The sequence below is a fragment of the Tenrec ecaudatus genome, chromosome 1 (assembly GCF_050624435.1).
Source record: "Tenrec ecaudatus isolate mTenEca1 chromosome 1, mTenEca1.hap1, whole genome shotgun sequence".
NCBI classification, from domain to species: domain Eukaryota; kingdom Metazoa; phylum Chordata; class Mammalia; order Afrosoricida; family Tenrecidae; genus Tenrec; species Tenrec ecaudatus.
The window spans coordinates 259201730-259229725 of NC_134530.1; the positions used below are offsets into that span (position 1 = coordinate 259201730).

A 27996-nucleotide genomic window follows, 5' to 3' on the forward strand; every position below is an offset into this window, starting at 1 on the left:
CAGTTGTTTTAACGGCTGCTGCCTTCTCATTAAGAACAACGAAGTCTGTGAGATAGCATTTCTTAAATTACAAGAAATGTTGAAGGAAGTTCTTTAGGCTGAATGGGAACGATAACAAATGGAAACGCAAACCATCAAGGTAAAATGAAGAGTTTCAGATGGGAAATAAAAAGGGCATTTCTTTTCTTCCCAATTCAAGAAGAACACGTATGACTTTTAAAACTGAAGTTATAATGTTATCTTGTGGGATTTCAATTGTATACAGTGTAAAATATGCCACCTGTAGTATCTATCATGAGGAGAGATGAAATAGATTAATACAGTGACAGCGTTTCTAAATTTTACATAAAGTGGAATATTCTATATAAGTAGACTATAATGTAATGTAATTGCTAGGGCAGCACTGTCCTATATAGCTTTCATTGATAATGGAAATGTTCCACATATGCTGAGAGAACACTTGGAAATGTGCCTAGTCTAATTGTGAAATGGAATTTTATTTTATTTTAATCTTATTAGCTTAAATGTAACTAGCCACATGTGGTTGCTAGGTACTATGTATGAGAGTGCACATTACTAGCGCAAACACGAAAAACAATAATATAAAGTATTATAGCTACAGAGCTGATAAGCACAAATCTGAAAATTAATGACAATGTGTGGAACAAAAGTGTTTTAAAGTTACTGAAGATAGGACTCTAAGATAGTAAATAAAGCAGAAAAGAGCAGCAAAGGACGAAACAGTGATAAACAGAGAACAAATAATAAAATGATAGACCTAAATTTGAACATTGATTGTTAAATTGTTAATGGACTGAACAATTCAGGGGAAAGGTAGAGATTATCAAACTGCATAAAAAAATCAGGACTGCTACCTACCAAAAGTATAAATATTATATATAAGTTTATATATAACAACTTATAATAGTTGAAAATAAACATGGAAAAATGCCAAATACACTCCTCACTTCTCAACATGATTAGGTTCCAAATACCAGCTGTTCATGCAAAAGTCAGCATTCTGGGAAAGTGGAGGGCACCGTAACTGATAAATTACATTAACACATAATGGCCAGACCACTGAGAAGCATGGCCCAAGCGACACATAACTTCATCCTTCACAGCCAGCATTTCGCTTGCATTACGCCTCAGCATTCATGGCTGCCAGATGTGTGCCTTGAGTAAGTGAAATAGTTGGTTAATCCATTTTTTACTATTGTAACTGTGAAATGCTGGATAACTAGTTAGTTGCTAAGTGAAAAGTAGGTGTACAGGACATACAAAGCCTTAAGTGAGGGAATGCTGAAGTGACTATATTGATATCATGTTAAGCTAGACTAGCGTGTTCAAAGTGTTACTTGAGGCCGTTTCATGATATAAAATTATCAGTTAGAAGTAAACGACACTAGAACATATATGTGCAGAATAATAGGCCTCTGAACTCTGTGAAAGGAACTGAGTGGCGTCATGAGCTAAGCCGATTACAAGGTCGACAGTTCAAACCTTGAGGCTGTCTACTCTTGTAAAGATTTACAGTTCTAAAAGCCCCTATACAGGGTCTGTATGACTCAAAAGCAACTCAATAATAGTGGATTTGGACCTAGGAAAGAAACTGCATGAAACAAAAATTGATAAAGGTACATGAGAAATAGACAACTTCACAGTTCATAGATTTTTAACACACCTCCCTCCAAAATTGATAGAATAAAACAAATTTCACTAGATTCATAAAGATTAAACTTATACACAGTATGTTTTTCAACCATATTAGAATTAAAATAGAAATCACCAACAGTAAAATATTTGTAAAGTTGTAGCTATCATGACATTAAAGAATATGCTTCTAAAACATCCATGAAATAAATATGGCAGGAGACAATAGCAACCATCGATGTAAACAAGGAGGGGCAAACCTGGCACGGACACCGGCGTTCTTCTGTACTTAAAGTCACCGTGAGTTGGCACTGACTTGATGGCAGTAGCACAAACAAAGGACAATCAGAAATGATCAGACAGAATGACTCCATAAAAATAAGATATAAAAATTTATGGGATGTACTTTAAGCAGTTCTTAGCGGAACTTTTATAGCTTGTAATGCTTCTGTTAGAAAGGTCCAAATTCATTCCTAAAATTTCACCTTAAAAATGTAGAAACTGCCATGGAGTTGCTGCCAACTCGTAGTGACCCCCGTGGGTTTCCAGGACTCACTGTTAACAGGACTGGAAAGCCTTGTCTTTCTCCCACGGAGCTGCTGGTGGTTTTGAACTGCCAACCATGCGGACTGCAGCCCAACACATCACCACCACACCACGAGGGCTCCATAAAATCTAGAAAAGGAAGAACAAAGTGAAAAGTAAATTAAATGTGTAAACAAGGTGAAAACAAACAAACAAAAATCCCTGGAATGAAAACCAATCACTAAGAGAGATTAATAAAGCATGTATTGATCTGGCAGACATGCTTCTGCCTTTGGGAATGAGTGTTCTTGAAAGCTGCCCAATCACCAGCTCCTACTGGTTTTTTTAATAATGCCCTGTCACTTGAGTGTGTAATCTGTCCAAGTCAAAAATTCGTGTACTGTGGTTTATACCTGCCCTGTACTGGTATAATTTCCATTTCTCAATAGTGTTTTAAATTCTATACTATTCGCTAAATTAATAACACTATTGATACAATTACTTTTTGACCCAGGATGATGATTGATAATACTCTCTACATAAAATGATAATGATACCTGTAAAGTAAACCAGAGGCATATATAAACCAAAGGTAGTATGAATGGATTTGGGGCTCACACTTAATTCTATCCCAATCTAAGAACAATGAGTTCATATGACTTGGCCCTACTTGATACTCGCCCTCATGAAGAGATCACTGACGATATGAGTGCTAAAGCGTAGTGTGGTGAAGAAACCAGGTGGTGCCTGGCTATCAGAAAGAACAGTGTCTGGGATCTTAAAAGTTTGTCTTCAAACAAGCAGCCATCCAAATGAGACATCAACTAAGTCCACATGGAAGAAGCACACTAGCCTATCCGATTCAAGGACTATATATAATAAAAACAAAATTTGAAGGAGAGAATGGTGTCAGAACTTAAATTGTGAACACCCAGTTTGCAGAAGGCTTTGGTTGACAATGGAAGCCCAAAATCCCTTTGCAGGATCCCCAGATGAATTAAGTCTTCAGAGAATCCCCTCTGATCACAGTGAAAGGATATGCTTCCAGACAGAAAGCATTGTAAAATTCAATTATGTCAGGTGTGCTTATGTTAAAATGTAATACCTTTACATTTCATCTCGCTCACTTTTGACCCATTTTAAAGTTGTTTCAGTATTTTAAAAAAGGAAAAGGGAAATGTACCTGGATTAAGCCTCTGGTGGATCCCGGCTAGCCATGAACCAGGGACATGAGTAGATCTGCTAACCTGCAGAGTGCACTAGAAAGTGGATTATTGCAGATGCTGTTAGTTTCAAATTTAACACTTAATCATTTGACCTCCCTTTTTACCCATTTTAAATTTGTTCTTTTAAATATTTTCTGTTTTCTTTGTGGTTGTACTTTTTCTGTTTCATTTGGTATTGTGCCTAGTTTTTTTTGTATTTTTTCTTTTGTATATAAAATCCAGGATAGGTAAATCTATAGAGACAATAATTGGATTAATGGTTTCTTGAGGTTATGGCAAAGGAGGAAAAGGGGAAACTTGGAGCTAATTACAATGAGAGTAAGAACGAAGAAAACGTTCTTAAGTTGACTGTGATGATGACTGTACAACTTTTAATACATATAGTTGAACGGTTGAATTGTATGATATGCAAATTATGTCAATAAAAATGTTAAATAAAAAAAATCTGTTAAAATGTAAAAAAAAAAGGAAAAATTTCCGCAGGAGCCAGCAATCCCTCTTCTGGATCTCTATCCTAAAGAAATAAGAGTAATAACACCAACAGATATACGTCTACCTATTTTTATCACAGCACTGTTCAGAATAGCAAGAAGATGGAAACCTTCTAACTTACCACAGTACAAAAATGGACAAACAACTTTGCTGCATTACATATGGAATACTATATATTGTTTTAAATAAACAATTTTGAAACTAAGAAGCATTTATGGCTGGGTCGGAGAACATCATGCTGAGTGAAATTAGCACAAGCCAAAGAACAAATATTAAATGAGAGCACTGTAGTAAGGGCGGGAAGAAGATGAAGATTTTCTTTCGTTCCAAAGGGAGCAGATCTTGGAATTTCCAAGATGAAGAAGGTAAGGGAGGGAAGATAAAATAATAGGCTAAGCTGTTGATGGATGTTGTGGCAGTTACATAATCTCCTGTCAACTTGAGCAAAGGGGTGGAGTCTAGCCCGTCAATCAGGTCATAGCCAATGGTGCCTCTGTGAGGGCATGGCCTTCTCCTGGAAATGGAGGAGCCAGATGGAGACCCACACAAGCACTGGGGTGCTTCCACTGCCACTGGATCTACAAGACTCCACCCACTGGCCTGATGAAGTGGAGGAACCCCCTATACCAAAAAAGTGACCCAGCCCAGTCCAGCTCAACTACATACGTCCAATATTTGTTCTTATGTTCCTCGTTAGACTCACACCGGTACAGGCCTTGATGCAAATGCAGAGCGATCACAGGTCAGTAGGTTCAGAATCACTAGGATCCAAAGTCACTGGACACATGACAGGGCTTCAGCAAGACTCCAAGTGTCCAGCAAATAGGAAGGTAGAACTGGAGAGAGAAAAGGAGATCCCCCTAAGAGAAGACCACGCCCCTAAGGAGACAGCATCAGGCTGATTGACAGCTCTGACTCCACCCTAGTCAGGAGTGTCTAGTTGACATAAAATCATCTAACTACCACAGAGATCTTCCTCTTTCTCATTTTCCTGCTGCTTTACTACGTGTGAAAGCCTTTTCTAGGGATTAACCTCTCCGTACTACACGTCCAAAGTGTATAAGATGAAGTTGAGCAGTCCTCACTTGTAAAGAGCATTCACACTCTACCTAGTCTAAGACGGGTAACTTGTTCTTTTGGCACTCCACAGTATTGTCACTGTTGTTCACCAAAGTGCAATGCATTGATTCGTTTTCAGTCTTCCTTATATCTTGTCCAGCCTTCCCTGTATATGTGGGGACCGAAACCACCATGACTTCCGAATCCAGCTCGAATTTCTGGCTGCTCACTGTCACTGTATTCTGAAACCATGTTTTAATCATCTCAGCAAAATTTTACTTACATGTGATGTTAGTGATAGTTTTAGGAAATTTTCAAATTTTGTTGGGTTCTCTTTCTCTCGAATGGGTACAAATAATGTATCTCTCCCAGTCAGTAAGCTGCCTTCCAAATTTCTTGGCATAGACAGGTGAGAACTTTCAGCACTATATCAGATTTTGGAATCTCCAAATTGGTATAATACCTCCAATGCAGCTCGGACTTCTTCCTTCAGTACTATTAGTTCTTGAAATGGTTGCGTGTCCACCAATTCTTTTTGGTACACTGACTCTATATTCCTTCCATTTTCTTTTAATGCTTCTTGCATTGTTCAATAACTTGTCCTTGGAATCCTTCAGTATTTGAACTTGAGGCTTAATTATTTTTCTTTAATTCTTTCAACTTGAGATCTGCTGAGTGTGGTCTTCAATTTAGGATTTTAACCCTCGACCTTTGCATATTTCATCATGCTACTTTATCTTCTCAGACTGCCCTTTGAAGCTTTCTGTTCATCTCTTTTATGTCATCATTTCTTCCATTTGCTTTTGCTGTTCTACATTCAAAGCAAAGTTCAGTGTCTTCTGACATCTACTTTGGTCTTTTCTTGTTTCCTGTCTTTTTCATGGCCTTTTACATTCTTCATGTATGATGCTCTTGATGTCGTCCTGCAACTAACTCACCAGGTCTTCTGTCCCAGTGTTGAATGTGTCAAATCTATTCTTGAGATGTTCTTTAAATTCAGGTGGGATAGACTCAAGGTTGAATTTTGGCTCTCTTGGGTTTGCTTTAATTTTCTTTAGCTTTAACCTGAACATAAATTGCCTCTGAGCAATTTATGGCCTATGCTATAGTCTTCCTCCGGCCTTGTTTTGGCTACTGTTATGGATTTACATTTCTCACAGATAGAGTCCATTTGATTGCTCTCTGTCCCATCTGGTGAAGTCCCTGTGTTGTGGGAAAAGGTTTATGTTGTTGAGGTGTTTTCAGAAAAGATCTCAGTAGACTTGCAAAATTGTATCCTGCAATCTCCAACTTCCTTTCTGCCACCAAGGCCATATTTTCCAGGAACACTGAAGAAGAATCAGTGCATTTTAACTATAGTACTGGCAAAAAATATGAAAGTGGCAACCATGGACTGCCATATGACCAAAAAATACCTATCTTGGAAGAAGCACAGCCTGAATATTCCTACAAGGAAAGGATGGTGAGGTTTTATCTGGTGAACTTTGGCCTCGTTGTCAAGAAAGACCACTCCCTGGGAAAGGCCATCATGCTTGGTAGTGAGAGGAGCCGCGAAACAGAAGTCCTCGTCAAGGTGAACTGACACAGTGGCTGCAGCAGTAGGCTCCAACAGAAGAGCAAGTGTAGGCTGTCACAGGACTGGGTGGTGGGTGCTCAGTTGTACACAGGGTCCACCACGAGTTGGGACCAACTCAGTGACACCTGACAGCAACAGTCCTTCCTCTTTGTGTCCGACTTTCATATTGCAGTCACCAATAATTATCAACTCATCTTGATCATATGGGTGATAAATTTCAGACTGAAGCAATTGGTATATTTCTTAAATTCCTTCACTCCTGGCTTGTGTAAATTTGAAATAAAATTTGTAATAACTGGGCTTTCCTGTAGGCACATAGATATTACCCTATCACATACAGCATTGTACTTAAAGATGGATTTTTATAATGTTCTTAACAAAGGTGACATCATTCTTCTTGAATTTAGCTTTCCTGACAAAGTAACTATGTGATTGTCTAACTGAAAAGGGCCAATAGCAGTACATTTCAGCTCACTAATGTCTAGGATGTGTATCTGTATACATTCTATTTCATTTTTTAACACTTCCAATTTTCCTATATTCATACTTTGTACATTCCAGTTTCAAGTATTGATAGATGATTGCAGCTGCATCTTCTTTTCTGAGCCATGTTCTATCAGCAGCTGAAGGTCCCAAAAGCCCCCAAGTGGATACGTGTAACAAACAGAAACTATTTTCTCACAATTTAGGCTAGAAATCTGGACTCGGAGCACTTGCTCCAGGCTCTCACTCTCCACCCGCTCTGAAGGAATGTCCTTGGTTCTTTGAGCGTCTCTGCTGGGCTGTCTGTCTTCATGTTACCTGACATTTCTCTTTCTCCACCCCTCCTTTCTCATCTACGTTTCTCTCATATCTCAGAAGATTTTGATTTAAGAACAGACTGGCCACTAATCCTGTCGCCTTAACATGACAGAAACACCTATTCCCAAAAGAGATGATAACCAACATGAAATAGACACAATTCAACACATAGCAGACAGCTGTGTTAAAAATCAGTTGACCATAGCTATGAGGGTTTCATTCTGTCCTGTTGTTCTCATCTGTCCATATACCAGTACCGCATAATCTTCATTTACTGTAAGATAAACCTTTAAATTGGGAAATGTGAGTCTGTCCATTTGGTGGTTCTCTTTCAAGGATATTTTTTTTTACAATGCCAGGCCCCTTGCATTTCCACATAAAATTTTGTTTGACTTGTTACTTTCTACAAAAATGCTGGCTTTAATTCTTGTAACTGTTGTATTGAATATGTAGAACTGTAGCTTTCAGGATTAGTCAGTGGACGTGAGTGGTCACACATGTGAGGAAAGAAGCTAATGAGAACATTGACCTTGAGAGGGGGGATTAACACAGGGTATTGTTTCAGAGGCCCCGCTCTTTCACCACCAAGCTAAAGAAAAGTACTGGTTAGATGATAAATATAAACTTCTAACAAATCATTTCACAATTTGTACCCTTTCCTAACAAGACACTTAGTTCCCAACTTCACCTAGGCACCTACTAGACTACAAGTTAACTTTCAGCAAAAAATAGTTTTACCATTACTCACTTTTTCAGATTATCTTAGGGAGCCTGTTCATAATTAATTGTAACCATGACGGTGGAAGTAGTCTATGATGATTGACTCCCTGTAACTTCAGAACTTTGCCAAGGCTGACCTTGCAGCAAGACTGGAGACTGCTGGACCACACTACTGTGTTTATTTGATATGGAAGCATTTCCCAATTGTCACTTTGGTCCTTTTGCTTTTAGGCAAGGCTTGAAATCTGTGCCTTAAGGGACACTGTGGCCATTTATCTGACACCTGAAAGCAAGTAAGTACCTGCGTGTTCATGTTTCATTGTACGAAGTTCTTGGTAAACATCAAGATAAATAATACAGCTTTTCTGATGTGATGAAGTTTACATATGATTGATCATATATTTTTCAACATAAACTCACAGTAAGCCAGGAACTCTCAGGGTTGTTTCTTTGGTAGCACAAAGTAAAAGAAGTAAGATTCAATATAAAGTTTACACTTTCATTCACTACTGAAAAAACTTAATCTCATAAATGATTTAGCAAAGCATTATTTGCTTCCAAAGCTAAGGAGAAAAGCAGAATTAAGTCTTAATCTGTCCATAACAGAGTCTGAAGGACAGATCAAGTGTTGTAAATATCAGCATAAGAGGAAGCCTTGTGGTTTGTCTGCGAAATTTTGTAGTGGAAACTTGATAATTTTGAGCTGTTTTGAATGAAAGTCAGGATTTCCTATCATAGAAATATCAGTAGGTGGACTGAAACAGCACTAATTACTTACTATACAAAATATTTTACTCTATTAACAATATTACCCAGGAAATATTAGATTGTTGTTTTGTGCCCGAGGAGCCCAACAGTGTACCCATCACAGATTTGAGAACATGCTGTGCGACATGCATCTTCAGTCACTTCCAGGATCTGATGGCAGGTGGCTTCTGTCATCATCGTGACTGTTAAAGACATTTCATGTTCTCTCCCAACCAAAGAAGTTGGCTTCTCTTTTTTGTCACGGTGGTAACCAATAGCCATTTTCTAGTTATCTACTATTTCTAGGTGTCTACCATTTTATTTAACCATATCTTATTCCACAACACAGAAGATAGAAACAGTAGAAGATAGGAGTACCAGAGTCATATACGATGTATGTGCATACTTTGTGTGACCACTTATAAGTGATTAAATGAAAAATTCATGAAAGTACTTTCTAAAGAGCAGTACACTCCCAATGAATGATGGCAAAATCATCACCATTCTTATCATTGTTCTTGATGAAGAAATACCAACAGCATCACATTTCTTTAGATTCATTAAGAAAAGGAATACATAAAACAAGATGATGGTAGTGATAAAGTATGTGAGTTCCCTTCCCATCAGGAAAGAGGACAGCCAACTTAATATTGGGAAAGGAAATATAACTGGCCAACAAGCTATAGTCTGCGCCCCTCCCCCCCCACCAGACGTGCTGCACCATATCTGTGACCTGTTGGAAATTTTACGTCTCCATGTTACTGTGATGCTGCCCAGTATTTTGAGAAACACTAATCAAAATCTATTTCTTGGTAAATTGTTGAAGATTTTTTAAATGTAAAGTCAAATTTCATTCAAATCAAAAAGTCGAGAATGATTACATTTATTTCCTCCCTTTGTTCAGCCAGTCCTAAAAGAAGAAGAGCTAAGAAATTAAGAAAGTTTCCTTAGAGAATAATAGATGATCACCACATATTCAGCTCATTGTCATTTTACTTGGTTCAGTAATTGGTCTGGTGCTTCCTACTTTTAAGTTCAACATGCCAAATTGGTAAAATGTTTGTGTACTTTTTCCTTTGTCATGCAAATTAATAGTTGATCTCTCCATTTGCCTGTAGTTTTTAAGTAAATAAGAACTAAAACCTGTATAAACCATATTCATTTATGATATATATTTACTGAAAATTAAGCCCTATAACTATCAATACTATGAATATCCCTATTTGTATAATTTTTCACAATAGTGTCTATTTCCATTTAAGCTCAACTTGTCCAATTTCCTATTTATTATTGTTACAGGTATAATACATTTATTTGTTGAAAAGAACTTTCTTTCATATATAAACGTTGTCACAGTAAGCTCTCATAGCAAAGGGACATCATCCTTTGGGTAACCAGTTTCTCCTCAGCTCTCAAGCACGTTTCATTTCCTAGTTTAGTTTTTCTGGCCCTCCTCCGAAGCTTCCATCTAGTAACTAACCTTTTACTTTTACTTTTACTTTTTCTGTTGTTTTCACTTTTACTTTTGCTCATAATTCTACTTGATTCACTGGTTCCTATTGATGTGTACATTGAAATATACTAAAGCTGACCCTCAGAGTTTCCTTAGAACTCGGAAATGTTTCAGCCTTCGTGTTAATGTTTGCATCCAGGTCTAGCTTTAAGCAAGCTTTGGAAGTTCTGCCTCAACTCTCAAGTGGAACAGATAAAAAGTAAGTTCAAGATTTCATCTCATGTCCCATTAGTTAATGTTTGGCAACCTTTTCAAATTTTTTTTAACAATTTGAATTTAAAGACAATTATTACTGAACATTACATGTTCTGTTAGCTTTACCTTCCCTGGGGGAGTTCTGGGTGACAGCATACGCTGGAACCTTTCTTCTGGATATACAAGTGAACCCTTCCTTATTTTAAGAGAGTAGTGCAAACAAGTCGAAGGACACACTACGTCATATTCACTTATGCTTTTGAGAACACAATAAAAAAGTATGAGAAGAGGATGTCCTAATAAGGTGCATGATGGGGGCAGGGGGTTGTTCTTGTGGTTTTATTTCTTTCTTCGTGGAATACTTTACAATGTAAATCCAGTGTGTGCTCTATGAGATGTAAAGTAGTTAAAAACAACAGACTGCTCTATCTTGTATTGGTATCACTACATTAGTGACCCAGCCTTAGTTGAACCTTGACCCCTCGCTGCTGCACGGAGTGGGAATTCTGGCTTGAGCGAGTCTAGACAGTCTGCCTTCCACAGGGCACAGGGTCACTGCAGATTTCTGCTTCCGCAGCTGAGCCCACCCCTCTTATCTGGTTGATCAGTCAACACACAAGTTGTGTGGTGTCCTTGTTATGTGATGGCCCCTGTGCTGGATTCTGTAAAGGATTCAAAAGAATGTCAGCTCTGGTCCCAGTCGTCAAAGAGCGAGTGGTCTAGTCATAGAAATAATAAGCAGAGTTTTGAAGAAGCAAATTAACAGTGTCATGCCATGCCAAATTGGTGCTGATTCGGGACATAACAAAGATGAATGGTGTAGAAACTCTGAGGGATCGAGTTGGGCTGGGTTGTAGTAATGCTCCAGAAATAGCACAGAGCAATGAGGCTCAGACAAAGCAGTTGAAGGTTGGTCGGGACACAGGACAGGTTCTTTGTATGTTCCTAGTGTAGTCCTGGTCTCGCTTCCAAATGCGCAGTGGGTAGATATATAAATAACCTTTACCTCTTTTTTCTGCTTCGTTCTCATCTCACTAAATTTCCGTCTCTCTGATTCGATTATAAACCTTGTTCATTTCGTTAAAATAACTGCAGTAACGCTGAACATAATTACCATTATGTTGTGCCGTTTTCATATTGAACATTGTTAGAACATGAAAGACTCTTGGAAGCTCAGTTTCAGTAAAGATAATAGGTAGGGCTTCATCCTTCCAGGTGTGCCTTGTACTCTCGTGCATGTTGCTCTGCGGCTACAAGCTAAGCCACTGGTATTTCAAGTGTCAGCAGGGCCGCCCATGGTAGATCGTTTCCAGCAGAATTTCCAGACTAAGACAAACTAGGAAAGAGAAAAAGGCAGTCCACTCTTTGAGAGGGATTTGCCACTGGAAACCTGAAAAGCCGCCACATGGCAGTGTCTGATAATAGTGCTGGAAGATGAGCCTGTCGACGGGGAAAGACTCCGAATCAACAGTGGCCTTCACCATGACCGCGTTGTGAGGCCTAGCAGCAGCAGCAGGGCCGGTCATTGTTTCGAGGTGCTGTATACCTAGCACATAACTGGTCCCCACCCCTCAGCCCCCCAGAAGAGCTCTGACAGCCACATAGGGACTTTCTTCTTCGGGAAATGCATGTTACTATAGTCGGGGCCCCACTGTTGGCACTTGGTGTGTTCCTGTGGGCCTTACAAGCCCTCTACTCTCACACAATGTAGCACACTGGTTAGGGAAACATTGTAGCCATCAAGTAGGAACATGACTGCCCAGTGGAGTTAGTGACTCTTTGGGCGTCTAGGATGGTAGCTTAGTTCACCGCTCTCCAAGATTTGTTCAAGACAAAAACAGGAGATTTAAAGGTGTAGAAAATAGATCCGTGATTACTGGGGACCAGAGGCTAGGACTGGTGGGGAGGCATTTACTACAAAGGGCAGCACAAAGGGGGGGTTGGGGGGTGATGGAACTGTTCCACATCTTGATTTTCATCATAAAGCCTTCTGTTTGTCATTCCCCGTAGCATTGTACACCAGGAGGAGTGGATTTCAGTGCATGACCAAAGGAGGCTTGGTAGCTTGGGGGGGATGCAGGGAGCTGCTCCGTGGGAGGAAGATGAGGCTTTTTCCTCCCATGAATATTCACAGCTCAGTTCTCCTCCGTCCTACAGGGTCTCTATGAGTCAAAATCAACTCAGTAGCAGGGAGTTAGTTGGATTTTGAAAAAGCAAACAAAAAATGTAGGGTTAAATATTGTAGTTTGTCATAGGAAGACACCTAATGAATCTGGGTTAAGAAACTGGAAGGAAATTAATATATTCCTTTTAAATAAATTATTTTATTAACTTCTGTTACTGTGTTAAGAATTCATATATAATAACCTTTCAGCTACCTTCTAAAAACAGCAAGGTGAAGTCAGGGCTCAGTATCTTGCTCCACTGAATGTTTCTCACATGTTTAGCAACCTTCATTCTTTCGGCTTATTAAAGACTCCCCCCTCCTCTACAGGTTACTTGAAGAGCTTCTGAACAAGTTCAAGAGTAGCATGCACTTGCAGCTCACCTGTTTCCAAGCTGCTTCTGCAACCATGATGAAGACATAAATGTCTGCAAAACAAGAGCAGTCCGGAAAAATAATGATAATAAAACTATTAATGTTCTTAACTGCCCTGAAGATGCTTGTGTGTAAAATACAGAGTTTGTGGTGCATTTTTGTGTTGGTGTAGTTTGGCTTTTTACCTAATGGGCAGCTGAGAGAAAGGTGGGATATGTTTTCTTGTAGCCCAAAATGACCTTATTTCAAATGCCCATCGTATTTGCATTGTCTTCTCTATGGAATGGGGTTTTGTACGGCTGTTGGGAGCATCTGTTAAAGCCTCTTGCCTCCGTGGTGCAGCGAACACTGCAGGAGGCGTCATGGTGCTGAGGGGGGAGGGGGGGGCTCCTGTTTTCTGAGCATGGCACGTTGTCTCAGAGGCTCCAGTCAAGAACCGCTTCTGGTGGAACAGCTGTCCAAGGCCCCGGAGATAGTAATCAGCAGAGATTTGGAAAGTTACATAGGAGTGTCTTTGTAAAGCTGTGCTCAGAACTGTGTTTCATGAAAATGGCTCTGATCCAAGTAGGTTTTTTGTGAAAGAAAAAGAAAAAGTGTGATCTACATTGAAATGTTGTATTTGGGGTGGATGCTTTCTTTTCCAGTTGTCCATGAATCTTCCATTTTTCTGGCTAGTTTTTAGCTTTACACTGGTAGACATTAGCTTCTCCATGCGGTGTAGGGGGGTTCTCATTTCCCTCCGCGTTTGCTTTGTGTCACTGCGTGGGTCTGTCCTGCTGCGTTGGGATGGCTTGGAAAGAAGAAACCAAGCGCTGACGCTGAGGGCGCACCCTGGTCATTGCGGCCCCTTGCACAGCAACTGGCTCCTCCCTCCACAGTGTAACGTCTCGCCTTTACTTCTTACTCTTCAGAACAGTTTGCTCAATCGCTGAGGGAGTGCTGGCCTGCACTGCCTGTGTTTCCTGAACTTTGAAGGAAGCGCCTCACCACTGGGCAGGACCAGCCACAAGCAAGCCCTGTGCTGTGTTCTCTGTGCACTGCTGACTGCGTCCCCGGGAGCTGGCTCGGGTCAGCGTGACCTTCCTCGACCAAATGCCGTCAAACCATGTGCTGCAGAAAATTAAGCAATGCTCCGTTTGAATGCTGCTTGTCAAAGTTTGCAAGCGAACGCAGATGCCAGACTCCTTTTTTTTAATACTGGAGTTAATGTCTTTACCAATACAACCATTTTAGAACACAGAAAAGCCATGCATGCTAACATCAGGCACTGTGAGTCCGTCTCGTTGGTTAATTTGGTGCCTGCGGGTGGTGCAAACTGGACTTGTAAGTTTTCGTATTTGCTGACCTCTTTGGGCGATCGAGGGGCTCTGTCTCTCCTACCGTGTTAACCACTGGGCTCTCATGGCTCTGCGTGGGGCTATAACCTGCATCCTGAATGTTTCGCTATCTTCCTTGTCTAATTCATAGCATGCAGCCAATAAAGATTCGGTCTTCAGTAGAAAATAAAGTTGCGTGAACTTTTTCTCCAACTGCCATTATTTCAACTTTGTTTTATCAGCATTTCACATATCAAATTTTAGCAATCGCATATTTAAATTTTCTTGACCCTCTGTTTGCTTGGTCATCTGCAGAAACCATTTGTCACTGTCCTGCTAATTCCCTCTCGATGCCAGACATCCTGGGGCTCAGTGGTTAAACACTCTGCTAACTGGAAAGTTGGACATTAAAACCAGCTGTCCAGTTGACTTAAAGAAGAAAACAACTCACAGTCCCGAGAGAAGATGTGGCTATGTGCTTCCAGAAAGAATGACACCCTTGGAAACCATGTAGAGCAGCTCTACTTGATCCTGGCGGGTCCCACTGAGAACTCAATGACAGTGGATTAGGTGTGGCACTTGCTTACTGTGTGAGGCCGGCTTGTCTAGAGAAACAAAATCAGTGACCCTCATATACGTATAAGAAGAAACTTTATATCAAGAAGTAAGTTCAAGAAAGCATCCCAACCCAATCCAACTCAAGTCTGTGGGTCCATTGTTAGCCGGAGCCCTCTTCAGGCTCACGTGGCTGCAGGCCAGTGATGCGGAGCAGTGAAGCTAGACGCAGAGGGACCACAGGTCGGCAGGTGCAGTCTTGGGGCACCAAGGTCAGTGGAAACATGGCAGGGCATCCACAGCTCTCAGGGTCAGGCTACCCACATGGGGCCGCCCCTCGAGGCAGGCAGAGGCCCAGCAATTAGGACAGGCAAAGGGGCACCGGGAGTTCCCAGTGTCTCCCTTATAAATAGCCCACACCTGCAAGGAGGCACCATCAGGCTGTCAGTAGATGGGCAGGTTGAGCTCCATGTCTACACTGACATACAAATTCAAGTTAAATGAAATTCTAACTTCTTAACAGAGTATCTCATGTAATCTTCACAAGAACCTTTGGACAACTTTATGAGCTAGATAACCTTATGTCCATCTCACAGATGAGTGCCTTGGTACTTCCGAGTTCAGTAATTTAGATCATCAGCCAAGTGCTCTGTCCACACGGTGTCTGACTTTGTGTGTCATTAACTCAGACTCTGCACAGCTCTTCCTCCCAGGGGACCGTGTTTTCGGCATCCCGATCCCAGTGATGCGGCTCCAGTGAAACGTGCCAGAGGACAAGAACCAAACTTGCTGCCATTGAGTCATTTCGGACTCATGGAAATCCTATAGGACAGTGTAGAACTGCCCCCATCTGTGTCCAAAACTGTAACTCTGTGGGAGTACAAAATTTCCTCTTTCCCTGTGGGGTGGCTGGTACTTTCATAACTGCTGAGCTTTCAAGTCACAGACCAATAACAAACACTATGCTCTCTGGGTATATTACATGCCTTTGTGGGCCCTGAATGGAACTGTGGGGCATCAATTCTCCTTATCCAAATGAGGTGGCTCAAGACTGCATTTTCAACGAGTCTAGGGATGTTTGGGGGGAAAGGGGGGAATTTCAACAACTACTTCTATTACTAAAGACATGTTTTGTTCCTAAGAGAAGCAGGTGAATATTATTTAGGTTAGGCGAAAGCCGAGAGCTGTAGGAGGACTTAGAACAAGTCTATGGAGGTAGCCCAGCAGAAGATGAAAGAATTCTCCACCCTCAGGTAGCACGTTGGCTTAGCACATCCATGTTTGTGTGGGTCAGACAGGTTTCATGTCACTTAGCTAAGTCTCCTTCACCTTAAATGCAAAAAGAATATTAGCAAGTAGTTTGGTTTTACTAAGACTTTCTATATCAGTGTGCTATGAAAGTGGCATGTTCTAGAAATGACTCGGACGTTCAAAACAAGTATCGTTGCTGGAGGCCCCGTTCACTGAGTCACTCTCCTTTTGTCACCCCATTTGCAATTTCTTAAAAGCAGAAAATATGTTTTAGTGTGTTTGGGTATATGAAACCCAGGATGGATGAACCTATAGGAACAGCAAGTATAATAAGGGTTTCGGGGAGGCGGGATTTAAGTGGGGTGGGGAATAAAAGGGAGAAAACGTCAAGGAGTCCAGGAAGATAATGTTTGGGTACTGTAGTAGCAGTTGTACAATTCTGTGTGATGTGATTGAACTGTGCGATATGATATACGCGTTCACTCCCAATAACAATTTTTGAATGTTCATTCTAGATTTGGGATGAAGTAGCAATGTGGATTTCAGTTTTTATGCTCTGTGGCATAGTGTCCTCTTAGTTGTTACCCTCATCAAGTCGATTCCAACTCCGAGACCCCTGTAGGACGGAGTCGAACGGCTCCTGTGAGCTTCTGAGGCTTAAATCGTCATGGAGTAGAAAGCCTCATCTTTCACTCATGGAGTCTGGTGGGTTTGAATTGCTGACCTTGTCATTAGCATCTGAAAGCATAACCCTCTGTGACATCGAGACTCCTGTTAGTTGCATTAGAATATTTGTTTTGCTAGTTCAAAATGTCAACCAACTTTTAAATCAAGATTACTTTTCTAAAATATAAGTATTTAATAAACAGATTCCATCTGAATTGAATAACTAAATCCGGACTAAATTTCATCCACTAGATTCTGATGCATAGTGACCCTGCGTAGGGTTTCTGAGGCTGTAAATCTTCAGAGAGCAAATGGTCTCATCTTTCTCCAGCAGAGTTGGTAGAGGGTTTGAACTGCCAACTTTGATTAGCAATCCAAAGCTTACGCAACAGCACCACCAGGGCTCCATTTTTTAAAAACTTAATAGATACTAAAAATGTGTAACTTCGTAGAGTAAAAGCTACAAGTTAAGCTGTGTCTATCTCCGAGAAGGCGCCCACATGTCTGTGGGTAAACCAAGTGGAGCAGCATCCCATAAGGAAAAATGCTTAACAGTAGTTACATAGAACCCGGCGGGAGAGTACGCCCAGGATTATGTTCCTAATCGGACACTTCTGAGCCAGCCCTTGGTGACCCAGACGTAGTGCTATAAACAACTTGAACTTTATACTCTGTCCTCTCAAGGGACACAACATCCTTCATAGGCCTCACCAGAAGAATCGATTTGGGAACCCCACTAAGCAAAATGGCCTTTACCTCAGACATATCTATAGCAGGTTTAAGGAACTAAGATATTCTGGATTTAAAGATGAACTGCCCTAATGTGAGAAAAGGCAGATAACCACTATCCCAGGGTTATGGAATTGACTGTCATTAGACTTTTGCTCAGATTTCTTGGTTTGAGAGTACCAAGTAAATGGTAGCCTGGGACTAACATATATTTACTTTTTTTTTCTTAAGGGAGGGAGTAGAACTTTGAGGAAAATATTTATTTATGGGTACACCACCCATCAAATAAATAGTTAATCCATGTGTAGTTTCTAATTCATATAAATTAAATAGTTCTAAAAGAATAAAAGAACAATAAGGATATAGCTTCTATATATGATCATTTCACAAAAGAAAGGGTATTTTATCCACAAAAAATATAGAAAGGCCTCTTAAGCAAGGCAATGTATTAAATGAAATAAATTCAGCTTCATAAAACCTTATTGTATCATTTCTCTCTTTCTCATTAGGCCCAGACCCCAAGAAACACTGGCTCCAGAGGCTATACAAACAAGTAGAAATATTGGAAAAGGCTTTCTCTAATTTCCTTGTCTTTTCCTCATAATTTTCCTCACTCTGATGACCTGGTAGAGACTCATGTCTTCAAGCACATAGGTTGTCATGACTGCCAGGTCTTCTTCTGTTTTTCACCTATTTATAATTTTAAGCAACTACTGACTTTAAAGTGTTCAGCATAAAACCCAATTTCTGCTTTTTTTAAAAATCATTTTTATTGGGGGCTTGTACAACACCTATCACAGTCCGTACATACATCCATTGTGTCAAGCACATTTGTTACCATCATCAGTCTCAAAACATTTGCTTTCTGCTTGAACCCTTGGCATCAGTTCTTCATTTTCCCCTCCCTCCTCATCGCCCCTCACTCATGAACCCTTCATAATTTACAAGTCATTATTATTTTGTCATATCTTACACTGTCTGACATCTCCCTTCACCCACTTTTCTGTTGGCTATCCCCCAGAGAAGAGGTTATATGTAGATCCTTATAATCTGTTCCCCCTTTCTACTCTACCTTTGCTCCACCCTTCTGGTATCCTCACTCTCAACCACTGATACTGAGGGGATCATCTGCCCTGGATTCCCTGTGTTTCCAGTTCCTATCTGTACCAGTGTACATCCTCCAGTCCAGCCAGATTTGTAAAGTAGAATTGGGATCATGATAGTTGCAGGAGGAAGCACTTAAGAACGAGAGGAAAGTGTATGTTTCATCATCGCTATACTGCACTCAATGTGACACTTCTGTAAGGGGATATCTAGTTGCCCACAAATGGCCTTTGGGTCTCCACTCTACACTCCACCTCATTCACAATGATGTGATTTTTGTTCCTTGATGCTTGATACCTCATCCCTTTGACACCTCATGATCACACAGGCTGGTGTGCTTCTTCCATGTGGGCTTTGATGCTTCTGTGCTAGATGGGTGCTTGTTGACCTTCAAGCCTTTAAGACCCCAGACGCTATATCATTTGATAGCCGGACACCATCAGCTTTCTTTGTCCTCAGCGATCGTATCAGGAAGGTGAGCACTCAATGGTACGATTTTTCTTTCTTTAATGCCTGAAACCTGATCTATTCAACACCTCGTGATCACTCTGGCTCATGTGCTTTTTCCATGTGGGCTTGGTTGTTTCTCAGCTAGATGGCTGCTTGTTTATCTTCAAATCTTTAAGACCCCAGACACTATCTCTTTTGATAGCCGGGCACCATCAGCTTTCTTCACCACATTTGCTTATGCACCCGTATGTCTTCAGCGATCCGGTGTCGGGAAGGTGAGCATCATGGAATGACAGTTTAATACAACAAGGTGTTCTTGCATTGAGAGAGTACTTGAGTGAAGGCCCAATGTCCATCTTCTACCTTAATACTAAACCTATAAATATGTGTACATAGATGTATTTCCTCATCATCATAAATAAATATATTTATATATGTGCATTCCTGTATTTAGGCCTCTATAAATACTCCTTATCTCCTAGTTCTTCCTTGTATTTCCTTTTACTTTCCTCTTGTCCCACTATCATGCACCGCCTTCATTTGGTTTCAGTATTTCTTCTCTGTTACATTACCCTTGCTCAAGCCCTACCAGGCCTCCTACACTCTCCTTCACTGCTGATTTGAACCACTTGTTCCCTTGTCCCTGAGTCTGTTAGCACCACTTCCTTCACCCCACCTCTCCTCCTTCCATGTCCCCCTGGAACCATTGGTCTGTTGTTTTCTCCTCCCGATTGTTTATCCAGGTATACTTCCATCTTGATTCGCTCAGTTTTGGGGGATTCAGACTGTGCTGCTTCCCTTCCATGTGACCTCAGAAATGTCCTCTGTCGCAGTCTGCTCCAGTAAGGGGACAGTGTGACATGTGCTGCCCAGTTCCCTCTGTGTCCCATTATCTCCTAGCAAGGAAGTCATTCTCTGAGCATCGTGTGCCAGCATGGGGCCCAGTCCAACTCTTGTTTCTTTTCCTCCCTCACGACCTACCTCCATGTGGGTGTGGCATGCTGGCCCCTCTCCCAACCTACTCTCCACTGCACCCACTTGCAGGGAGGGGGTCAATTTGGCTCTGGCTGCATCCTTCCATGTGACCACGCTGTCCTCATGGTCTGGTGCTACATGGTAGGGTCTGCATGCCCCTTCCAGGTTCTGTGGAGACAAGACCAGTACTCTCCCTGGTGGATTAGTGTTCTGTTTCCTCCCTTATCATTTCACTTTCAACAACCCCCTTTTGCTCCCTCCCCCTCCATCCTTTTCCCATTACTGTGTTGGACCAACATGTACCTCCTTGGGTTTGGATATATTTACTATTTTTATTCTCATTTTTATTTTTTATGACATCTTATACTGGCAGGCAGGGTTCTGCTTTTGTGAGTAAGTGTTATCTAAAGTTTTACCCTATCACCAACCTACATTGCTTGTGTCAATAGTGTGCAGTTACTTTAACTTTTCTCTGTACAAGTCAACAATTCCTGTATAGCTGAGTAGCCAGCCTATATACATACAATGCCCTTTTCTCAACTGTGTTTTAGATTCTGCACCATTGGCTAAATGAATGACCTTGTAAATAGCATAGGTGCTGTGATGGTGCTGCAATCCGCAGTGTCCACAGTTCTAGACCCCCAGCAGCTCCTTGCTCTAAGGAGCATTCCTGCTGTTCTTCCAAAACAAATCCGTTCGTTGTGGTCATTTCTTCGTTGTTCTAGGAATTTCAGTATTTTTGCCAAAACTATTTCAAACATAGGAATTCTTCTCCGGTCTTTCTTATTCATTGTCTAACTTTTGCATGCTTATAAGGCAGTTGTAAAAATATCGTGGCTCCCTGCTTGATACTCTCAGGATGGGAATATAGAATATACGGGTGCTATAACAAATGTTTTGAAGAAATTAGATGGTGCCCAGCTATCAGACAAAATAGCATCTGGGGACTTAAAGGCTTGTCTCCAAACAAGCAACCTTCTAAGTGAGATGTCAACTAAGTCCACATGGAGGTGCACATCAACACCAGTCACCAAAGGATCATAAATCATAATCCAAAATCAAAGGAGAGAATAGTATCAGATCCTCAATTGTGCAGAAGGCTATGAATGACAGTGGGAACCCAAGATACATTTATGGGGGTCTACATAGGAAATAAGTCTCTGGTGATTTCCCTCTATCCATAATAAAGGGATAGGGAAAGAGTGGTTACTAAACAGAGTGCATTGAAGAGATGACGATAGAAGATTAAAAGGACAAACCTGGCTTAAAAGGTTAAAACCTTTTCAGTTAATTCCCGCTCTGATGCAGGTCACACCAGATCTGGTTTTCAACATTTTCTGTGTTATTGTTATTATTGGAACACATTGGGATTTATGTCAGCTGTGTTAGGTCATTGGACGTCACTTTGGTAGTTACATAATCTGGTTTCACCTTGGCACTTGAGAGGATTAAGAGTGATGGGGTGAAGTCTACTCTGTCAGTCTGGTCATAGCCATGAGTCCTCTGTGTGGGCATGAGGATCCTTCTCCTGAGGATTCTGGGAGCTCTTGTATTTCCTCCTTGGAGGCAGGAGACTCTCTTTCTCCACTCACTTCCTGAGATACTCTCTGCTGACAAGACATATGGAACTACGCTAGTGCCCTGAGCTAGAGCAGCCACGTGGAGACCCCTGCCAGTGCTGAGATGCATACAATGCCACTGGATCCACAAGACTCCCCACCACCTGGTCTGTGATCTTCCTGCATTCGGCATCATTGCATGTGTTTTGTGAGCCTGAAGAGGAATTTACATATTGGTATCAGAAATATGGGCTAATATCAGACTTATGAACTTAACTTAGACTGGGCTGGGATGCTTTCTTAATGTACAATTAATTTCTCTTTATATAAAGCTCTTATGCACATATGAATGTCTATAAAATTTGTTTTTCTAGTCTACTAACACAGTCACCCTCTTGAATTTTTGTTATATGTTTTTCTGTTTTTCAGTATATGAAACCCAGACGTGTTAGTCCAGGTTGACTAGAGAAACAAATCCAGAGACACTCATATGTGTGTAGGAGAGAACTTTATATCAAATATCAAGTATACATTTAGATAATATCCTAGCCCAATCCAGATCAAGTCCATAAGTTCAATATTAGCCCATATGTCAGTACTAGTCCATAAATTCCAATTTAGACTCATGCAGCCATGCAATGATGTTGGAAACAGGGAGATCACAGGCCAGTGGGTGGAAAGTCTTGTGGATCCAGTGGTGGTGGAAGCATCTCAGCATTGGTGTGGGTCTCCATGAGGCATCTCCAGCTCCAGGGCTCTGGCTCTATCAGTGTAGGTCCACGTGACTTGTCAACAGGAATGTCTTGCAAGGAGTGAGCATATCTGGCCTCCAGAGAGCTATTTATCTCAGTTGTACCTTCAAATGAGGTCATCAAGCTGTGACCTGATTGACAGGCTAAACTCCACCCCTTCACTCTTAATGGTCTCAAGTTGACACCAGATTATGTAAGTACCACACCAGGATTGATGGACTTGTAGGCACCCCAAGTAGAATAAGGATTTCTGGGAAGGGGGGTATAGTGTGGGGTATGTGTATAGGAAACTGATGTCAAAGAGTTCAGAAAAGAAAATAATATTTTGAAGGTGATTGTGGAGCAATTTTACAATATTGCTTGATATGATTGAACTATGGAATGTGATATTTGTATTAACTCCCAATTAAATGGTTTTGAAAAAATATGTGTAGATTCAGGCTCACCTTGATCCTTACAATCTTACCAAGTGTTACCATCTTTGTTAGCACTTTAAAGAGGTCTTTTGTTGATAAATTCAAGTCAATGGATTGTTTGGTTGCCTCACTGCCCCATTTCAATCTTTTCTCCCTCATGATATTTCTTTCTATTTGGAAAATGAAAATATATCTTTTTTAAAATTTCATTTACAACACATGCATACTTCCCTGAAACCTTTTCTCCAGTGTATTCATGTTTATTAGATCAGTATTCAGTGTTCAAGTTATGCACATGGATGTGTTGATCAATGCTAAGTTTGTAATATAATATGATACTTGCCTTAGTCCACCTATTTTCTGTACATTCTATCATTTTTTTCATTCATCCCCAAACTCCTTTTACCCAAGTTATTGAAATGTTCTTGTAATAAGAGGAATCTTCAAAAAATTGGGGAGTGGAAGTGCATGCAAACACAAGATAACTACATTTTCCATGACCTTTTTGAAGCTTCCTCTTATATTCACATGTATAGATACTTGAGCAAGTTTATCTTGATTCATTTTTATCCACAGCTTTCTGGTCTTCTCCAGTTTGGGATGGTTGTTCTCTTGATCTGCTGCACACCTGTCATCTTGGGATTTCCCTTTGTGAACATCATCCTGGAATGTCCCATTAGCCTGTTTTCTGTGTAGGATTCAACAGTGTTTGTATTCCATGTCTTTATTGGTTTATTTCCTCACATGGTAGAACTCAATTTCTGGTATCCATAGAAAGAGTATAATAGGAGATAATTTTATTTTTTTAGATTTTGAATATCTGAAGAAATGTTTTATTGCATTGTCACATTTAATTGATAGTTTGGCTGGATATAAAATTCTACATTGAAACTTATTCCTCAGAATTCTGAACTTTTTTATCAGTCCCTCCTATCACTATCACTAGCTTACCTTGTAGAATCTTCTCCTTTTCCCAGATCTATGAAATTTCATATTTTATAGTGTTCTTTTACTCCTAGGACTGGGTCTAATGTCTAGATTCTTGCAAATTTTCTTGAATTGTTTCTTTGAGTTACACCCTTCTATCCCCACACTCCGATGCCTGCTTTTTTCCTTTATGCTTAGTATTTGGACCTCCCGGTATTTTTGATCTTTTGTTTGGGTTTCTTTTTTTTTCTTATTTTATTAAAATTGTTACCGCTGAGAATATAACAGCAGAACATGCACCAATCCAACAATTTCTATATGTAAAATTCAGTAATGACAATCACATTCACTCTCATCCTCCTTTAGTGAGATCTACCCGCCCTTCATTTATAATTCACTGGTCCCTACGATTGTTATTGTCAACTTGATCCCTTGTAAAGAATTCTTTTAAAAGCATAATGCTCAAGGCAGATATTCTTAACTAGTTAAATTAAGCTCTTGTTTGGTTTTAAGAAGACTTCAGGAGATAGTTTTCAATTGAAGTTCAAGGATTATCTCAATGCAACAATTTCAAGCATTCGCCAGTCTCTGTGGCTCCAGAAAGTCTACTCCTTCTGTTTTTAAATTTTTCTTTCATGCTTTCTTTCTCTTTGTCTTTATTCTACTCTCTAGAGATGTCCTCACATTTTTCTTATCTTTCTGATTTTTTTATTAATTTATGCTATAATATTTTTAGGTTAAAATAGATCTTTGTTCTCTGAAAATTCTTTTTTTGTAGAATTCCATTTACTACTTTTGGGGGAAGTAGTTTTCACTTGCTCTTGCTCTTTTGCCTAGTCTATTTGCTTTATTCCTTTTTATTTGACCCCTCTCTTAAATCTTAGAATAACTATCAGAAACTCCTTTCTGAAAAATAATCTTCAAATTTCAAGTAAAGTATCTATATGCTCGTATTAAAGAATCTCACTCACTCTTTATGAAAGTAGAAAGCTCGATCATTGCCATCAGAGCTGCTGGTGATTTCAAACTGCCGACCATGTGAATCGTATCTCAATGAATAACCATTATAGTACCAGGGCTCCTAAATAGAGCACTAAAAATCTGAATATGATTGCAAAGTATGTGCAGTGAGTGAAACATCAACTTGTAGGTTCAATTAGGATATAATGAATGGGCCTTTTCATTGGAAATCCCCTATATTATTATATTTAGGTCTTTTTATAAGTCTAGTTAGATTTTCCAAGGAATATTTTTCTAATCTCATGACTAGAGGATATAAGTTATATGTTCATATTCTTGGAGGAAACTGAATGAAGACTTGTAAGACACATTTTTCAAGACAGTAACTGCTATCAACTAGATCTGGAGTCTTACAGTCTAGAAACCTTTTACATCTATCTTGTCTTCTGGGATTTGAAAATATTGGACAATTCTTCAGTGTATGGAGAGAAAGAGGGGACCGCTATGTTAAAACTCTGCTTCTGTGCTGCCAACTAAAGATTTGCTGAAACATTTTTTTACCCACCAAGCTACTTTGAAGCTTCCAAGGTCAAAGCTACTATTTTCTTTTCCGTTTTCTTTGTGACTATATTGTAACTGTACTGTCATTTTAGTAGAGTTTTGGTAGAGCTAGGATTAATATGTACTTTCACTCTGCCGTCTGTAACTGAAAATTCAAGTTATATTTTTGCTTCAGTGACTGATCACTGCACAAAACTGTTTAATGTGCATGAAATTCAGATTATTCCCCATAAGATGTGACTGTCTTTAACAACTTCCAGAAACTGAATATATGTCATTGGTGGAGAGTGTTCTTCTTTTCTGATGACCCCTCTTCCCTGAAAGTTAAAGGTAATACGTCTACCTTCTTCTTGTTGTTCGGTGGCATCCAGTAGGTGCTGACTTTTAGGAACCTGTGTACAACAGAACAAAACACTGCCTGGGTCTGACCTCACAATTAATGTTATGCTTGAGTCAATTATTGGAGCCACCAAGTAAACCCATCTCCTGAAGGTACTTCCTCTTTTTCCTTGACTTTCTACTCTGCCAAGCAATGTGTGTAGAATGTTCTTTTCCAGGGATTAATCTCTCCTGAAAATGTCTCCTCCAAAGTACATGAGATGAAGTCTTGCCAACCTCACTTCTAAGGAGCATTCTGTCTGTTTTTCTTTTGAGAAAGATTTGTTTGTTCTCTTAGTAATCCCGAGTACTTTCAAGATTTGCCACGAGCACCACAATTCTAACGCATTGATTTTTCCTCTGTCTTCCTTATTCCGTGTCCAAGTTGGACATGTGTATGAGGTCACTGAAAATATCATAACTGCATCCAGCACACTTTACTCCTCCAAGTAACGTCCTTGCTCTTCATCATTTTAAAGAGGTCCTGTGCAGCGATGCATTGCTTCATCCTTTTATTGCTGCTTCCAAGAGCATCGACTGGGGCATTAAGTTAAGATGAAATTCTCGAAAACTTCAATCTTTTCTCCATTTATCATGATGTGACCTATTGATCTAGTTTTGAGGATTGAGGTTTTCTTCACATTAAAATGTAATTGATACTGAAGACTGAAATAGTTGATAATTAGCAAGTGCTTCAAGTTCTCTTTTTCATCAAGCCAGGTCATGTCATCTGCATATCGGGTTATTAATGAACCTTCTTCCCATCCTAATGTCAGATTCTTTCTCACACAAGTCAGATCTTCTGATTATTTGTTGAGTACACACATTGAATAAGTATGGTCAAAAAGTATAACCTTGACACACACACACATTAGCTAATTTGAAGTTATTATTTAAATATTCCCTTTGAATGAAATATTCCCTTCAAACGATTGCCTCTTGATTCATGCAGAAGTTCTGCTTAAGCACAAGGAAACATCCTGGAATTCCAATTTTCCTCAAGCCTATCTATAGTTTGTTATGATCCACATAGTTGAATGCCATTGCATAGTCAACAAAACAAAAATAAACATTTTTTCTGGTACTCTATGCTTAGTGTAAAGGAAATGTGTTTTATTGCATAAATAGAAACAAGGCTTAGAATAATGAAATGTCCTTGCCAACAAAAATCAAACGACTTAGCATGTCAATTTACCAACCTAGAGTAATTGCAGACAATAGGAGAACATGCAAACCAGCAAAACCAATAGCAGAAAACTCTAAAGCAACCCAATTCTTCAACAAATAACTTGCCGGAAAATGTAAAAGACAAAGAGGGAAAGACCAAGAAGGGACCTATATAGTATACTTTAGAACTTTATCAAGCAATCTTACTGACACTCTGGCCAAGCACCACTGAAAGGTGCATGGTTCAAACTCACCAACCACTCCACAGGAGAAATATGTGGCAATCTACTTCCATACTGATTACCACCTTGGAAACCCAATGGAGCAGTTCTGCTGTGTCCTATTAAGCTGTTACGTATCAGAATCAACTCAATAACAAGTGTTTTGTTTTTGCTGATTGTTTCTCCAGTGGTTTGACAGCCAGTTGCATTGTATGGTTGCTACTTGGTGCAACCAACACATCGCAACATGTACAACAAAACATCTTTAGTGCAACCAACAAACTTTTTTTGAAACAGTTGGAAAAGTTTAAACACTGGATATTGATGATATTAAGTAATTGTTTTCTTTTTTAACTATGTAAATAAAATAAGATTATACCTGGAATTGCTCCAAAGTAATCCAAGAAGTGTTTGGGGGTCCAGGGTGGACGCACTTACAAATACAACAGATTATTTAGGGCCAGATTTTGTTCATCATCTTAGGACCGCCTGTATAAATAAAAAAGAAAGTGAAAAATATAAACTTAAAGATATGACATTTAAAGAAAAATTACTGAATGGACTTAAATAAATAGCACAATAGCAATGACAGAGAAAACAATAAATGAATTTCAAGATACATTAGTGGACATTTTCCTGTAAGAAGATAGAGAAGAAAGTGAGGGGAATTGGGGTGAACATGTACAGGGACCTATTAGATGATCTCCCAGAGATACAGTAGGAGTCACAGAAGATTAGCAAAGCAAGTACTAGGCAAAAAAAAAGATTGTACACACACACTTAAAGAAATAATTTACAATTTCTCAAATTTAATGACTGGCATAAATTTACAGATTTAAGTGTTCAATAAACAGTCAAAAGGGTAAACACAAGGGAAAAAACTGCACAAAGTAAACTGTTGTAATCCAAATTAAAAAAGCAAATCTTAGAAGTTCCATTAGAAAAACAACCTATTACATCAAT

The 27996-nt window shown here is 39.8% G+C and overlaps 1 protein-coding gene across 3 annotated transcripts in view; it reads left to right on the forward strand.

Moving 5' to 3' along the window:
* EXOC2 (exocyst complex component 2) overlaps positions 1-14568 on the forward strand; it is a 226874-nt gene extending 212306 nt beyond the window's left edge. For 2 of the 3 annotated variants that reach the window (XM_075531652.1, XM_075531654.1), the window contains exons 26-28: positions 8284-8345; positions 10452-10511; positions 13002-14568. In XM_075531652.1, coding sequence (XP_075387767.1) covers positions 8284-8345; positions 10452-10511; positions 13002-13095 — 216 coding nt within the window. In that variant the 3' untranslated portion in view covers positions 13096-14568. The remainder of the gene's footprint in view (positions 1-8283; positions 8346-10451; positions 10512-13001) is intronic. The other variant, XM_075531658.1, reaches the window with a different exon arrangement.
* The last annotated feature ends 13428 nt before the right edge of the window (positions 14569-27996 follow it).